Source organism: Catharus ustulatus, chromosome 8, assembly GCF_009819885.2.
Source record: "Catharus ustulatus isolate bCatUst1 chromosome 8, bCatUst1.pri.v2, whole genome shotgun sequence".
Lineage (NCBI taxonomy): Eukaryota > Metazoa > Chordata > Aves > Passeriformes > Turdidae > Catharus > Catharus ustulatus.
The window spans coordinates 9,203,398-9,218,757 of record NC_046228.1 but is presented as its reverse complement, the minus strand read 5'-3'; the positions used below and the strand labels follow the sequence as shown (position 1 = coordinate 9,218,757).

General features: G+C 42.1%; 1 protein-coding gene across 1 annotated transcript; it reads left to right on the top strand.

Annotated features, from left to right (window-relative positions):
* Positions 1-5,764: 5,764 nt before the first annotated feature.
* Positions 5,765-14,872, top strand: TECTB (tectorin beta). Its single transcript, XM_033066595.1, has 11 exons — positions 5,765-5,819; positions 6,710-6,798; positions 8,577-8,767; positions 9,150-9,292; positions 9,373-9,445; positions 10,842-10,945; positions 11,025-11,108; positions 11,309-11,471; positions 13,212-13,281; positions 14,163-14,195; positions 14,670-14,872. The coding sequence occupies exons 2-11, from the start codon at positions 6,723-6,725 to the stop codon at positions 14,720-14,722; spliced, it is 990 nt and encodes a 329-aa protein (XP_032922486.1). The 5' UTR covers positions 5,765-5,819; positions 6,710-6,722; the 3' UTR covers positions 14,723-14,872.
* Positions 14,873-15,360: the final 488 nt, after the last annotated feature.

The following is a 15,360-nucleotide window of genomic DNA, read 5'->3' as shown; positions in this document are numbered from 1 at the left end:
TAAAGGGGGAGCAGGAGCACTCCGGCTCCCAGGGCAATACAGATTGCAAGTCTGAGGAAAGGTCTCTGGGCTTGGGAATATGAGGCATTTCCAAGCTACATGGCAATCAAGTCCTTTACTGCAATCCAGCATTTCTCCTGCTTCTGAAATTTCTTCATCAGTTTACCCCTTCATTTGTCTTTTCTTTGTTTTTTTCTTCCTTAACCATATTTTTTAAATGAGCAGCATACATTTAGGGTCAGTTTCTCAGCAGTCAATGGAATTGCCACTGAGGGACCCCAGAGGATAAATCTGCCTTTAGTATACCTTTTATGTTTCACTGCACTGCGGTCCTGTCTTTGTCAGGTTTTCAGTAACAAAGCATGCAGGCTGGCTGAGCAGCATTATTTATGGCCAACACACATGGCCAGGAATCAGGCAGAAGATCAGACATCTGCTGCAGACTCTTTCAAAGTTGTGGTGACATACCCCAACCCAAACTGAGAAACATCATATTTCAGCAACCTTCCCAGCACAGTGGGATAATGCCCAGAAAAGAGAGCGTTACTGGAGCAAGAAGAGAATGGTCACTGTGTCAGAGCCGGCTGCCAAACTGAGAAGATTAAACTAATGAATGACACAAAGAGTCCATTCTTCCTTTTTTCTCACCTTCCTCTTAAAATCCTTCTCCACACTGAGGTGAGATCCTCACCCACACTGCCAAAAGATCAAGACCTGTTGTTGAGATAACAAGAACTAAAAGGTTTACAAGGTGTTGTACAGGATGGCATGACTGAGAACCAAAACAGCAGTTATGTACCTCAGAAGCCATTTAGGCCACATTCAGGTGATTACAGAATGCTATTCCACAGCAATAACTGACCATTACAAAATACTTAATCCCTGTGTTCTCAACAGAAAATCCCTGCAGCTCTGCTCTGACACACACCAGGTGGGACAGCAGCTCTGGACTCAGTGGAGCCCAGCAGCCACAGCCACACCCTCGTCAAAGAACAGCTGAAGCAGACCGGTGGTCAGGATTACAGGAGACCTAGATGAATTCTTGCTTGTTGAGATCAAAGCTATCTTTCCCCACAAGTGCTCCAGTTTCTGCCTGGAAGCTGTCCTTGGGCACTCAGTGAGTAATTGAGGGTGCTGGAGCAGGCTCAGGCATGTGTGCTGCTGAGTGTGCCGGGCTGCTCAGGCTCCCAAGGCAAGCAAAAATGAATGTCAAGCCAACCAGAGCAGCGTGTCTGGCTGGTCTCCACTCAGACACCCTCACACAGACATCCAGTGTCATTTAAGATGTCCTTGACTATCCTGCCTGGCTTCCAGTTCCCACTTCAGAAGTGCCCGAGTGTCCTAGAGGTCCTGTGTCACAGGATATCATGGGCACCTTCCAGAGATCTGTGCAGGTATCTTGGCCACCTTACAGCCTGTTAATGCAATACATGCCTCGTTTAGACAAATTAATTAAGTACATGGCAAGTTTAGGCATCTCCAGCTAGAGGCAGTCCAAGGAGGAGTGAGGTCTCACATGACCAGTGTAAATCATCAGTTCTGGTCTCGCATGACCTGTTTTACATGTCTCATACATTCATTAAATCAAGCACCATGTCTTTATTAAATCGACCTCCAAATCCTTATCCTTCATAACTAGCTAGCTCCAAGACACCCCCTGAAAAATTACACCAAATAAAGCACTTACCCACACAAAGGCTTCAAGGAAATTCAGCTGGAAATTGATGTTCTGTTCCAGCAGTAGCAAACTACAAAACAGGCAGGACTTTGCTGAAGTATCCAAAGGACATTAAATATGCTGGCAAAGCTAAACAGCAATAGGATCAGGCATTCAAATGAACATGAAATTATTTACTTCAGCCACAATTTTGTCTTCAGCAAGATTTGCTGTTGTAAATATCCATCTTGAACATCAGAATTGTCGAGCGAATGCTTCTTCAGCTGAGAGACTGTCCTCTCACAGCCCAGGAGTGCATGTGCCAGCAGCAGCACTGTCTCACCAAGCCCATGACTGCAGGTGATTGTTGAAAAATTATGATTCAGTGTTGCATAGTTACAGAGACAGCTAACGCACACGGAAGTCAAGCGCAGAAGACTGTCTCTTCTGGTGGCCTGAACATCCACCTCTGTTTGTTATGTGACTGTTCCACAATGACAATCTCCTCTAATTTCTCCTTCTTCTGATAGGCCTTGTGCAGTTATGAAGAATATCAGCTACTTGAGGACTTGGGGTGCAGAAGATCTGTGGTCCCAGGCTCTATGTACATACATGCATTGTTCTTTAATCTGCTCACAGGGCTAAAACACTCATAGAATAGAACTGCAGAATCATTTAGGTTGGAAAAACATTTTAAGATCTTCAAGTCCAACTGTTCTAACTGCCAAGTCCACCACTAACCATGTCCTTTAGTGCTCATCTGCACCTCCAGGGATGGTGACTCAGTCATGTGCTGGAGTGAGTGACCAAGCACGTGCCATGAGTAATAAACGACTGGAAATGTATTTACACTGTAAAAGGCAAAACAATCCTAAATCCGTAAGGTATTTTATGACTTGAGGGAATAAGTTTACACAGCACAGCTCAATTAGGCTTCAGGAAAATTTTATTGTACCAACACAGTGCTGCACTTCCAAGAGTATCCACTCACTCAGATCAGGCCAAATATAAATACAGTTGCCATGCTTCCCAACCCAGCATGGATGTCTCTATGCCTGTGGGATAAATACACCCCTTATGTCAGACAAAACTTATACATTGCAGCCTCTAGATGAGTGTCAGCTGGTCTGCCGTCCCCTGGAATCACCTGCCTGTCTCCATTGATCTTCATTATCCCATAAATCTTTCCATATACCTAGGGACTCTTCAGGTTTATTGTTTTGTCAAATGCAAATGAAAATTGGATGTTGCAATATCACTTGCAGGTTCAAACAGCAGAACCTCATTTGCTTCATGTAAGAGCCAGACAGTGGATACTCACACAGCTTTCCATGACAATATGAGGAACAAGGCTGGAGACACAAGCTGCCCTTGTAGATGAAATCCACAATAAGGCCTTCATTTGCTCTTGGTTGAAATCTTTACAACTACTTAGGTTGCTGAGATTATTCAATGGGTTTGGAAAGATTCAGGGAACTGCAACAATCCTCAATGGTCTGCTTTGCAAGTTAATGGCTTTCCTTTTTCTGTGCGTGCACTTACTGAGAGAAACCTAACCCTTCCCCAAGCCTTCACCTTTGATCAGCGCAGGTATCAAATGCTGGTTGGCTTAGGTACACTCTGTGCTTGTTTCTCATGCAAATGCAAACTGCTATACACCAGCTGGCACCACTACCAAATTTGCTTCATGGTTTTCATTCTGTTTTAGACCTTCTGCCTAAAAGGAGTATTATGTACATGGAGATAAGTTTTCTGTGAGGAGATAGTGAGAGATTTATTTTCTCTTACAAATTATGGGATTGGATCCATTTTGGAGTAATTCCACTGAAACCTGTAGTATTATACCAATGATAATTTAATTACAGTATTTGCTAAAAATTATCAGTAAAAAGCTAATCTGGGTTTCAAGGGCTTTGTTAATGTTATGGTCAGGTGAACCACTTACATAATTTCTAGCAAGGCATTTACACTATGCCTAATCAAGGTTAGCCAAATGTCTTATGCTCCAAATCAGCCCTGGGTGGGCAGGTCTGGTAGGCCAAGTCCAACCCCAGGACTGAATCTGATCCTTAGAGTGTGAAGAATTGGTTTGCACATAGCCTTGAGTCCTCTCTCATGCCCAAAGTCACAAGCTGTCTCCTTCAAGCCTCTCCTTGCTTCTGGGCTATATATTCAACAGAATATTGACTCGATCATAAACACTCACCAGAAATCCTGGTTTCCTCTTCCAGACCAAACACACACACACAAAAAAACCAAAAAATGAGTGCTTGTTGATACAGTGTATATTTAGATTTAGTCTTAGGAAATTAAAATTAGGCCTGAGTCCCTGCAGGATTTGGGGTGAGACTATAAAACAGACATCTGGAGTTAAATCTTCCTTGTTTTAAGATTTCTGATGAGGATAATCTCTAGTTAGAGAGACCACACCAAATGATTGATAAGCTTTGGTTCTTGTTCAGTGGATTATCCTTTAATTTAATTAAAATAACAGCAAACCCTGGTCAGAGGATTTTATCCATGTGTCCATCTTTAAGTAATCTCATTTAAATCAGAATGTGATGGCTTACAGGCTCACAAGAACAGTGAGAGCAACTCCTTACAAAGCTTCAGTCTTGGGTCTCACTTGATATTTGAAATTAAGCACTGACATGTATAGGTTTTTCAACCTGTTTAGGGCTCTAAATCAGTTTGCCAGAAGAAGTCCCCCTGATTACTTAATTTTTCATGTCATTGCAATTCACCTGCACACGGAGCAGCTCTCACAATGCAGGTGCATTCCTGGCTCTGTTTTGCTCAGGTCTTCTGGCTTGAGACACTTCTTGTAGTGAATGCTGTCCTCAAGGTGCTCCTGTAAATCTCACTCACAGGACAGCTAAAAACTCATTGTTGAGCATTTCAGGTTTAGGTCAGGGCCACAGTGTTCTTCATTCCACTCTCTCCTTCAAAAACTCCAGAATACTGACAACTAGTACAGCTTTATTACTCTTTTATTATTGCCACCTTATATGCCAAAAACTGCTTGAGAGAAGGCAGATCCACACCAAAGTCCTGCTGGGGATGGGGCAGAATGAGTCTCTGCACAAGAGGAGATACCAGACCATCTGTGAGGAGCCCTCAGGGCTGGGTACCAAAGGCCAGGTCAGTGAGAGCACCTCTGTTTAGTGACTCAGAACAGGTGTCAGAGCATGAGAGGCTCAACAGCACACAGAACTGGGCAGGCTCACAGTGCCCAAAGCTGAGGCTGGGCTAGTTTACACTGCAATACTGTTTAAAGCCCATGTTCTTTATTCAGACATATAAAATAGCAGTAGTGTACCACTACTTCTGAGCCTTTCACTAAAAGCTGACATAAACAGGATGTATGGGTCACAGAAAATCCCACCAGCTAGCCAGGACTTTCATAGGCAACTTCCTGATTGATGGTCATACAAAGAATAAATTTGTTTCCGTTTTCTGTGCAATGGTAATTTTTACACAATTTATAGTTTAATATTCAATGCATATTACATGCATTTAGTATTATGTACTATTATTATGTTGTATAATGCTTAGACTTTTGGAAGAGCCTACCTAAACTCAGATTACCTGCCTGGGAGCTTTTAGAAAAAAATAAGTGAAAAAAACAACTCCAAAGATGGTATATGATCTGTTACCACTACTTTTGTCCACTTCTATGGCACAAAAGCTCGACATTCTCAATAAGCCATTTAAGACAAGAATCTAATTCCTATAAATACATTTTCACTGAATTCTAGCAGGCAACTGTAACTTCACCTCTCCAGAAATTCTACATTTTCCTAATAAACCCACAAACCAAAAAAAATTTACACATTCAGCAGGTTTCTGTCCCCTTGTTTGCAAGATCTGTAAAAAAAACACTGTAGAAAGATTTGTAAAAATCAAATAGCAGCAATACACACCCATCTAGGGGAAGAGAACTGCTTTTCTATAACTCTTTTTTTTTTTCCTCTCACACTGGACAATACTGGCGGGTTGAGATTTAACCAGAGATGGGCTCCTTTTACAAGATTGCTTATATAAAGCGAAGATAACACCAGCTGGGTTCATTTGAAAGAGGACATCTTGGAAAGAGCTGACAGTGCTGCTTTTGGAATAAGACTGGAATGAAGATCTGAAATAATTAGCTCCTTCCTGTCTCGTAGGTATAACTCTTAATTTCTTGTAGAATGCATAGGATTATAATTAGAAGGAATTGTCACTGATAGGTACTTTAACACCCTTTTATAAATATATGTTTTTAAATAGAGGCTGAGTGAAAATGTTGAAATTGATTGGTTTTGTCAGAACTACTGAATTGGAATGATTTTTATTTTTCTTTCGTAAATGATATTTCTTACTTCTGACTTAGTCTGCTTAGTGATGTGTGTATGAGGACTGATACTGAAGAGTGTCTACAAGGGGAAAATATGAGAACTGCAGTCCCAATCCCAGAGGCTGAATGTTTTTCCCCTGTGGGAAACAGCTTTCAGGTTTGAGGCCTGAAATGTAAATGTAAATAACTTCTATGGATGTTTTCCTAAAACTCAACATTTAGCAGCAAAAGAGAAAATGCATAATTCATCAAAACTGAGCTACAAGGATTTAAGATTATACACATCAGAATAGCCATCACCATAGAGAATAGTTTTAGCACTAAAGTTTCAGCACATTATATATGTTCTTGTGTCATATTTCTTCTAGTAATTTATATTCCCTCTTTTTTCAAATCCCACTGTTTCAGTTTCATTTGGTTATATTAACACTTTAGGTTTAGACTCTTTGTAAGAAATCAAACTAGAATAATTAAAAGCCACCACTTAACTGAAATAGTAAAATTGCTACAGTAGTGAAAAAGTTATAGTAATGGTCTTTGAAAGATTTATCCTGTAGTTGCAATTACATTGGGTGACAGAATATCAGCAACATTATTTTATTCTCTCTGGAAAAAGGACATTTTAACGGTAGCTACAAGTTCAGGACTACAGACAATGCATTGTTTTTATTTCCACTTTTAAAAACATTTTCAGATTTTATTTCCTGTGTCCTCAGATCATTGCAAGAAATGGTGACTCTTGCTATTTATCTGCTGGTCATCTTGGCTCGTGCTCTTGCGGGGCCTTGCATCCCAAATAAAGCAGGTAAAATAACTTCAGTCTCCTAAGATCTTCTCCTGTAATTAAGCTGCCAAAGGGTTTGTTCATTCAAAATCAAAAGGTTTTCCTTCAGATAGTTAAACTGTGGATTCTGTAGAACTAATCCTTATATTTCTTTTATCAATCTGCTTTGAGCTAGCACAGTAAAGAATGTGCCATTCAAGTCTAACCCCACAAAGAATTAGGCATTTACTTAACTCTGTGCAATAACCATCATGCAAAAAAAAAATTAATCACAGATGCATAAAATAGCAAAGAAAACAAAAACAATTAGAAATGTTCTGTAATAGAAGAACAGGCTAAATGCAGCAGATCTTTGTTGCCCAAACTGGGCTTTAGTCCCACAGACTACAATCAGATGGCCAGTGGTGATTGAATGTGCTGGGCTGAACTCCTGAACCACACCATTATATTAAAGCAAGAAAAACACAAAAATCATTGAAGGTAAGGCTCTAATTGCACACTGATTGCTGCCTAGAAACTGAAGTGATCTGGTACCAGACAGACCTGCAATATAGATTTTATTGCAAAATGTGCTCTAGAAACGTGTTGAAATATGCCTCAATTTAGTTTTTGCTTTTTAGCTCATGACTGCTGTCAGATTACTGTCAGTCATTTCATGGTATATCTAAAGTATTTGGCCCTCTAGCCATTTATTTCAGTACCTTTATTTGCACATGCAGCTTCTCTTAACTGCAGGAACTTTCATAGCTGTAAAGTTGCCAGTTATAAATCTGAGCATTAACACAGGCAGAATCAGCTTTCATGTGCTGAAGGTTTGTTAATCAGAAAGAAGCGAGTTGTTAAGGTCTCTAGTTCACGTTCCCAGATTATGCCCTAGCAGACATGGAAAGGCTGCAAAATGAGGCTTTTAGCATAAAAAATGAGAGTTGCAAGGGCTTTAAAAGAAATAGCTGAATAATTCCAGGGAGGATGCCTTTTTTTTCTCACTGTAGTAATTGGAAATCTTTCTCAATTTTCAGGTCACTAATGGTTAGTCAATATTTGCCCTCAAAATTTCCATCAGATGTTCAAATTAGCTCTGCCTGTGAAAAATATCCAATTCTGCTATCATGAAGCAATCAGTCTTTCTGTTAGGATGTTCAGCATTCATGTCTGTATTAGCAATCACTGTGTTTGGAAACACACAGCACTGCTGTAAACATGGCTGGGAGTTTGGGTCATTTCCTATTGTTATTAACAGGCCTAGGTCCTGCAGTTCATTTTTAAATCTTGGCTTTTGTCTTGAATTAGAAAAATTCAGTTTGTGCTGGCACTACAGCGCCAGTCCAAGAAGAGAAAAGGCAGAATATCTATTGTGGCCAAGATCTATACACCAGTACAAAACAGTGTAGATCTACAAAGCCTACAAAACAACCTCACCAATATTATTTTTACAGAGTCAGTGCTGTTAGAGAAGCCAGCTTTGCAGCATAAGTTAATGAGACATTTTCAGTGCAGTCCTTTTTTACTTCAGGTGTCTCAGCAGTATCTCTGCTTTTCAATCAGCTATTCCAGAAAGAGAAAAAATTTACACAAAGTTCTGCATTGATTAGAAGGCAAAGGCCAAACTCTTCCAAAGAGGACAGAATTTAACAACCTGAAGGTCAGTTTTGTGTAGCAAAAGCTGCTCTCATTAGGGGTCTTCCAGCACACACCCCTGTTCACAGAGAGTTAAGCCCAATGGAAAGTAAGTGGGCAGAGCCACCTCTTTGAAAGGAAATTACCACTGAATAACTCTAGGTGTATCATTTTCCTTTCAGATGTAATTCTGGTATACTGCTATCCTAAAACTATTATTACCAGAATTCCAGAGTGTCCTTATGGATGGGAGGTTAATCAGCTGGCACTTGGAGGCATATGCTACAATGGGATCCATGATTCAGGGTATTACCAATTCACCATCCCAGACCTGTCACCTAAAAACAAATCATACTGTGGGACACAGTCAGAGGTAAGACTTTGAAGGTCAGTATTTCACTTTGGAAATGGCTGGGCTCACTTGGGAGAATCCTGTCCTCTTCAGCTTGAAGTAAGCTTTAGGTACCAATAGAAGAAGGAGGCAAACTGCAGTATCAAGGAGAAGGAAGAATCACAGAGCTATGCTTTGCAGTTCCAGGCAAAATACTCCCAGGCTCAGTGATATTATTGTGCTGTTCACTTACACCTGTATTACACAGAACTTACGTTCAGTAAGGCAGCACAGCATATAAAGAGCTACCAAACCGTGTTTCCTTGGGGAGGCTGCTTTGACATCTGAGTTTTCATGTTTCAAAGTACATTCCTGATGCCTCAGACTCAGTACTGCCCATATTTTTCTGTCTCACCATCCACAGTTCAAGAATCCCTTGTATCACTTCTATAACTCCATTGTCTCCAATGACTCCTCAGTGATTGTGAAGAGCCAGCCTGTGAATTACTCATTCACCTGCACATACAATGCCAACTACCTGGTGAACCAGGCTGCCTTTGATCAAAGGTACATCCTCTTCTGGGAGTGTGTCTCACCCTGTGCTCATCGCCATGCCTCACTGATGCAGAATTTTGTCCTGTCCCCAGGGTGGCCACTGTCCATGTGAAGAACGGGAGCTCCGGCTCATTTGAAAGCCAACTGTCCCTCAACTTCTACTCTGTAAGTGCTCTTTGCCCTCACACCTTCACCTTTACCTTACAAAGGCTTCAGCCAAAGAGCTGGAAAAAACAGGGCTGCTGTTCCTGACTTTTATGTGTCATGGAGCACATTACTAGCCTGGAACAGATAATTGCAGTGGGATTGGCAGGGGTTCTTCTCTCTGCTGATTAACAGGGATATACTTAAAGTGAACAAAGCAGACACATGCCAGCTGTTATTTTAATCCCTCAATTCAGGCAGATTTTTCTGCTGAGAGGTACATTTCTAGCCTGCTGACAGGTTTTATAAGAAAAATCAAAACTTGTTTGTTGTCCCACTGCAAGGGCAGCATGAATCTGCACGTACTCCTGGCCTTGCATGGCCTCTATAGACATAGCAAAGCTCCCTGCATTTCTCTTACAGCTTTCTCCCTAGTCCTCTCACCTGACAGATATTTCATGTGCCCTACAGTTCTTTAGGTCATGCTGGAATTTTGTTGCCCACAAAACATTGTCCCTTGATATCAGGCAGATCTTTTGAAGCATCTGTCTCCTCTCCACAGCTCCACTGCACTGCTGGAGCAGCCAGCTCCTAATCCTGGAATCTTTTCTCCAAAAAAGCACAGTCAAAAGCAACAAAACAGCCTCTCTATAGCTAGATAAATCAAAACTAGGAACATACTGTGTTAAAATTATAGGCCAGGTAAAAAGAGTATTTACCACTAATGGTAAACCATTTCTAGGACTAAGCCTGATATTCTTTCTGTAATTCTGGTGCTAGCTTTGTTACTATCTTACCCAACAAGAAGTACCAGGATTTAAGGTAGGCATTTCAGTATATTTGTAACTAAAGTTTTTCAGCTGAGCACCACACTGCTCCATGTTCAGCAGGTTGGCTTTTTTCTTCTGATTTCTGCTTGTCTTCATTCCTTTTCTCCAACACGTGGCCCTCCCTGTCCCAACTCCATTCCCATTCTATACACCCATCTCCTCTCTCTCACTCCCACCAGCTTTCCCCACCACCAGAAGCAGCAGCAGTAGCAAGCTTTTTTCCCACCCATGCTTGTGATATAACACATGCTACAACCCAAACAGCATCAAGTTCTGTCATCAGAATGGCACTCACAGCACTGTGAGTGGCCAGCTGTGCTCCCCCACCCCTGTCATGCCACAGGCAACGTTGGGAAACTTGTTTAAACATCATCAGTTCTGTCATTATATGCCAAATATTAACAAAAATATTTTTAAACTTCATCCGAGGTTTGCAGTAGTCCTACCACCAGTGCAGAGTTTGAAGATTGTAGGTTATAAGAAGCCAGATTTCTGGGGTCAATCTCTCCAGTGGTGTCTGAAGTTGAATCATGCCTTACTTTGCTGTTATAAGTAATGCATCATGCCTTTGTCTTTGTCTTTCAAAGAATGCCAAGTTCTCAAGTATAAAGGAAGCCCCCTTTGTTGTTGAAACATCAGAAATTGGTTCTGACATATTTGCTGGAGTGGAAGCCAAGGGCTTAAGTGACAGGTAGGCAAGGGAAGGAGGAATGAGTAATAAATTGGAAATTGGGATATTCCTTGCTAATCTGGGATTTGTATCTCCCCAGGTTTAAAGTTGTTCTTAACAACTGCTGGGCAACTCCCTCCTCAGAGTATTTCTACCAGATCCACTGGCCTTTGATCACCAAGGGGTAGGTGCTGGTGGGACCCAGGGGAGCCCCTGTACTCAGCCCAGCCCCGAGGATAACTGGGAATCTGGTTATGGGGTATCAGGGAGCGAAGGAGAAGCTGGCCCACAGCAGGGCAAATGCTTTCATCAGACTGTCATCTCAGGAGATGTTTCACTGAAACCACAGGGGCTCTGACACTGCTTCCTCCATGTACAACACAGGTGTGCCACAGACTACTCCATCCTTGTGCACGAGAACGGGAAGACGAACCGAGCCACGTTCCAGTTCAACGCCTTCCGCTTCCGCAACATCCCCAAGCTGTCCAAGGTGTGGCTGCACTGCGAGACGCACGTCTGCGACAGCGAGAAGTTCTCCTGCCCCGTGGTAAGGCCTCCCTGTGACAAACACACAGTGCCACGCTCAGCCACAGCGTGGCCAGCCCTTCCCCAGGGCACGCCAGGTGTGCAGGCAGCCAGGGCTCTCAGCAGATGGAGGCACGGCTCTGTGAGTGGCCAGCTGTGCTCCCCCACCCCTGTCATGCCACAGGCAACGTTGGGAAACTTGTTTAAACATACTGAGGAATAAGGCAGCCATTGAAAAACTCAGCTCCTGTCGATATCCCAGACTAGAGTCCTGTCTGACAAACAGCTACAGGTAAACACAGCCCTGGAAAAAAGGAGAAAGTTGAGCTTTTTCCGTTTTACCAAGTATCTCGGTGCTAAGAGCACCCTGGGGTCAGTGAGAGAATCTGTCTCAAGTTCCCCTTCCCAAGAAAAGTCCTCCCTGCCATGCTGCAGTAAGTTACTGCTCTTGCAGACATCCTACTCTGCATAAAATACATAAATTGTCTCTGGAGCAGGAACTGAGGTAGAAGAGTGGATTCCTGTATCCTTAAATAGGAGTATGGTGAGGGTACTATATAGGTACTTAATTCAACATGGACAGGTGCCCATGAAATGTCTTTTAAAGACTTCTCTCTCCACCCTTCACCAAGTCAGAGCTCTGCCATTCTTTCTTAATTTTATTTAACCTGAAATGAAATGCCCAAAATACTCCTTGGCTAACATGCTGTTATTTCAAAAACAAATGTTTCTTGCTGGAGAAGAGAAAGCATCACTCCTGGTGAGCCAAATTTTTCTTTCTAACCCCTTTCTCAGTCCAGGAGCCAAATTAAGGCAGCATTTTGTATTATACAGCCTCAGCGCTAAGCAGGGGGAACTGACTTGTACAAAATCTGCGTGTTTGACAAAAACACATTGTTAGAAATTCTAAGTTTCAAAGGCAACAGAAAAAAACTCTTAGATCTTGTTTGTTTTTCAAGATTTCTTCAACTTTTTATCCAGCCACAGATCAGAGTTAAAAGAAAACACAAACCCATCACTTTCTGTGTGCCTCTCTGGCAGCACTGTCAAACACCTACATCATTTCAGGCACTGTGGAATTCCCACCTCACCCTCTAGTGCAGGATAATTGCTGGAGCTGGTGACATCCCTCGAGTCCACTTCCCACTGAAAACTGCAGCTGGTGTTCTCCTGCAATTAAGGTTGAACCAAGCTGGTGGTCTGTGCTTACAGGCAACTCATAACCAGAATTACCACATGCTGAGTTTGTAATAAAAATGCCCACAGCTGGGGATCTGCAAAGGTCAGGAGATGCACAAGGACCTTTAATCTGCAGAGCACTGCCTCCAATACAGACCTTGTCAGCTGTGACAGGCATCATTAGTGCTGGACATGAGCTGATCTGTATGGAAAGGATTTAGTGCATCCTATTTCTACCCAACCAGCAACAATTATCATTAGCAATAAACAACCACAGAAGCCTTCACAGAGGTCAGGGGTTAAACAGATGGAGCTCAGTTTCCCCCTTCTTGACAGGAGTTTTGTTTAAGGCAGGGTGGGAAAGGCAGCCCACCAAAATCTTCAGCAAATTAACTGTAAAGATTCTCCTTAAACCTCTCCTGCACTAAAACCCCCAATAATTACAGAAAAATTATAGAAAAGGTCCCTAGAAAATATGCAGCAATTTCCTTGGTTGGAAACATAATAATTGTGCCCAAATGTGGATTTTAAAAATAATTTTAAATTATTCTGGTATACATGGCTTTCTCTCTGCTCTCTTGAGACCTGTGACAAGCGCAAGCAGCGCGCGGAACAAACCGGCGGCGTTTTGGTGGCGGAGATCACCGTGCGCAGTGAGTGGCTGGGCTCTGGGGGTGCTCCTCCCTTTGGGAAGGAATGAAGCTGGCAGAATAGGAGCAAGCACAGGGAGCCAAAGCCCTCTGCCAGACCCCTTTCCCCTAAGGCAGCAGGAGTGTAGAACAGAAGTTGATCCCCTCCAACTCTGGCTGAAGAGCTCAGTGAAATTCTCTTCACTTGCCAAGTGAGTGAAGGCACTCCTTTGGCATTTATGATAAATGGCCAAACCACTGACACACCAAGCAGTGAAAGCTCTGCTCACCTGCCTGTGACCTCAGCAGCAGCTCAGACATGTTCTGACAGGTTGCACAGGAGTGGGACAGAGGTCAGGAGCAGCAGAGAAGTTTTTCTTTACGCTGTGGGTCTGTACTTCAGCATATCCACACCACCTTCATGTGTTGTGGGGATGCTTTGTGCCTGTCCCTCCTGACTCAGTGAGAGCACTGCCATCAACCTTCCCCACTGCAGAACAACTGTTTCCTTCAGCTGCTGCCTTCTGCAGGCACCAGGGATTTCTCTCTGAGCTGGTTCATCTTTTGAAACAAGTCCTTGAACAAATTATGTTTTCATTAGAGCCCTTTTTACTGGTTTATCAACTATATCTGCACCAATCTGAAAGCTAATTTAGAATTACAAATACACATAGGGTAGAATTATTACAATCCATTATGTTGCACTGGTGCACCCCCACTGATGTTGGAAGGTAGAAGAACTGAGCATCCTTTTATAACTTCAAACAGTAAATCCACGAGGAAGTAATATTCAGAATTTCAAAATATGACAAATATTTTCTGTTCTGCTTTTATAAAGCACTGGTGCACTTTGCCCTATTTTAAACATCACCCTGATGTAATCTTTTTCCTCCTCTTTTATACAGGCAAAGGTTTATCCAGATTTTACACACTCTCAGGTAAACAGCAAAGTATGACAATGAAAGTATCAATCCCAAATACGTATTTTGAGTGTCTTTGTCAACATAAAATCCATAGCTCAAAGAAAAAATCTGAAATATCAGTAAATTTGACAGAAGAGTGAACATTTCAAAATCAGATTTTATTTTCTGGTGTTGTATACTTTGTTTTCCTTCTTTTGATACATCCATCAGACTGGACAATAAAATCATAGCAATAGCTTCCAATACTGAACAATTGTCACACCCTCTTCCCAAAAAGGAGCAATCATGTTTTAGTGAGTTAACAGGGGTGTCTGAAAGCATTTCTGATTGGAAAGGCTTTGAAACACACCTTTGAAAGTCTATTTGTTAACATTTATAATGTTGACAGAGCCACATTAGGGCTTGCAGTTTTATTGAACAGGGTGGGAAGAGAAGGTGAAAGGGAGCTGACAAGAAAGTGCTCACATATAGCCTCTGTTTCTCTTGCAGATATCATCTTCCACCTACTCTTCGTGATTGGATTTTGTGCTGTTTTATTATAAAGTGCAGCCCAGCTGTACTTTGTAACTTTTCCCAATGCTGTTTGGACCTGGACTTCTTTACTAAAAATGATTATTTTACAGAAGAAAAAGGAAAGCCACAAAAAAATCCTTGTGCACCATTTTACCAGATAAATAAAACATTCCACGAGCTTTGTGCCTCAAATACTAAAAAATCCCAAAGCAGATTTGCTTCTCCCAAGTCTCTGCTGGCATTTTGAGCTAGTGAGAACCCTTGGGTTATGTATTCTGCCAACGTCTCCTTTTAAAAAGCTGTGATGGCAATAGGACTTGGTTCTAATGAGAATATAGATGTGAAAACTCAGCATTTTTCAATGTCAAATTTATCTTCAGGGTCCCCTTTCCCTGTCAGTCTCAGTGTGGTACCAAACTCCACCCCCCAGGCCTGGTCTTGCAAAGTCCCAGATTGTTCTGTGAAGTCTTTGAACAAAATAAAAACCAACCTATCATGTCAGGGGTGGGAGGAAAGGGTGCTTTTCATGTAGCAGCAATTAGAAGGTGCTCAGAGTTAATTACCTGACATTTCTTTCCTGATTCTCAGCATTGTCAGTATTGATTGGTTGGATTAGTAAAGCACTCTGTAGGAGTAGGATGTCTTGCTGACTGGCCAGGCTCAGTGC

What these genes read in the sequence shown, in the direction of transcription:
- TECTB (XM_033066595.1), top strand. Translation starts at nt 6,723, where the DNA reads ATGGTGACTCTTGCTATTTATCTGCTGGTCATCTTGGCTCGTGCTCTT. An exon ending in TGGCCTTTGATCACCAAGGG is followed by an intron (nt 11,109 to 11,308) that starts GTAGGTGCTGGT and finishes TGTACAACACAG; the next exon opens with GTGTGCCACAGACTACTCCA. An exon ending in GGCGGAGATCACCGTGCGCA is followed by an intron (nt 13,282 to 14,162) that starts GTGAGTGGCTGG and finishes TCTTTTATACAG; the next exon opens with GCAAAGGTTTATCCAGATTT.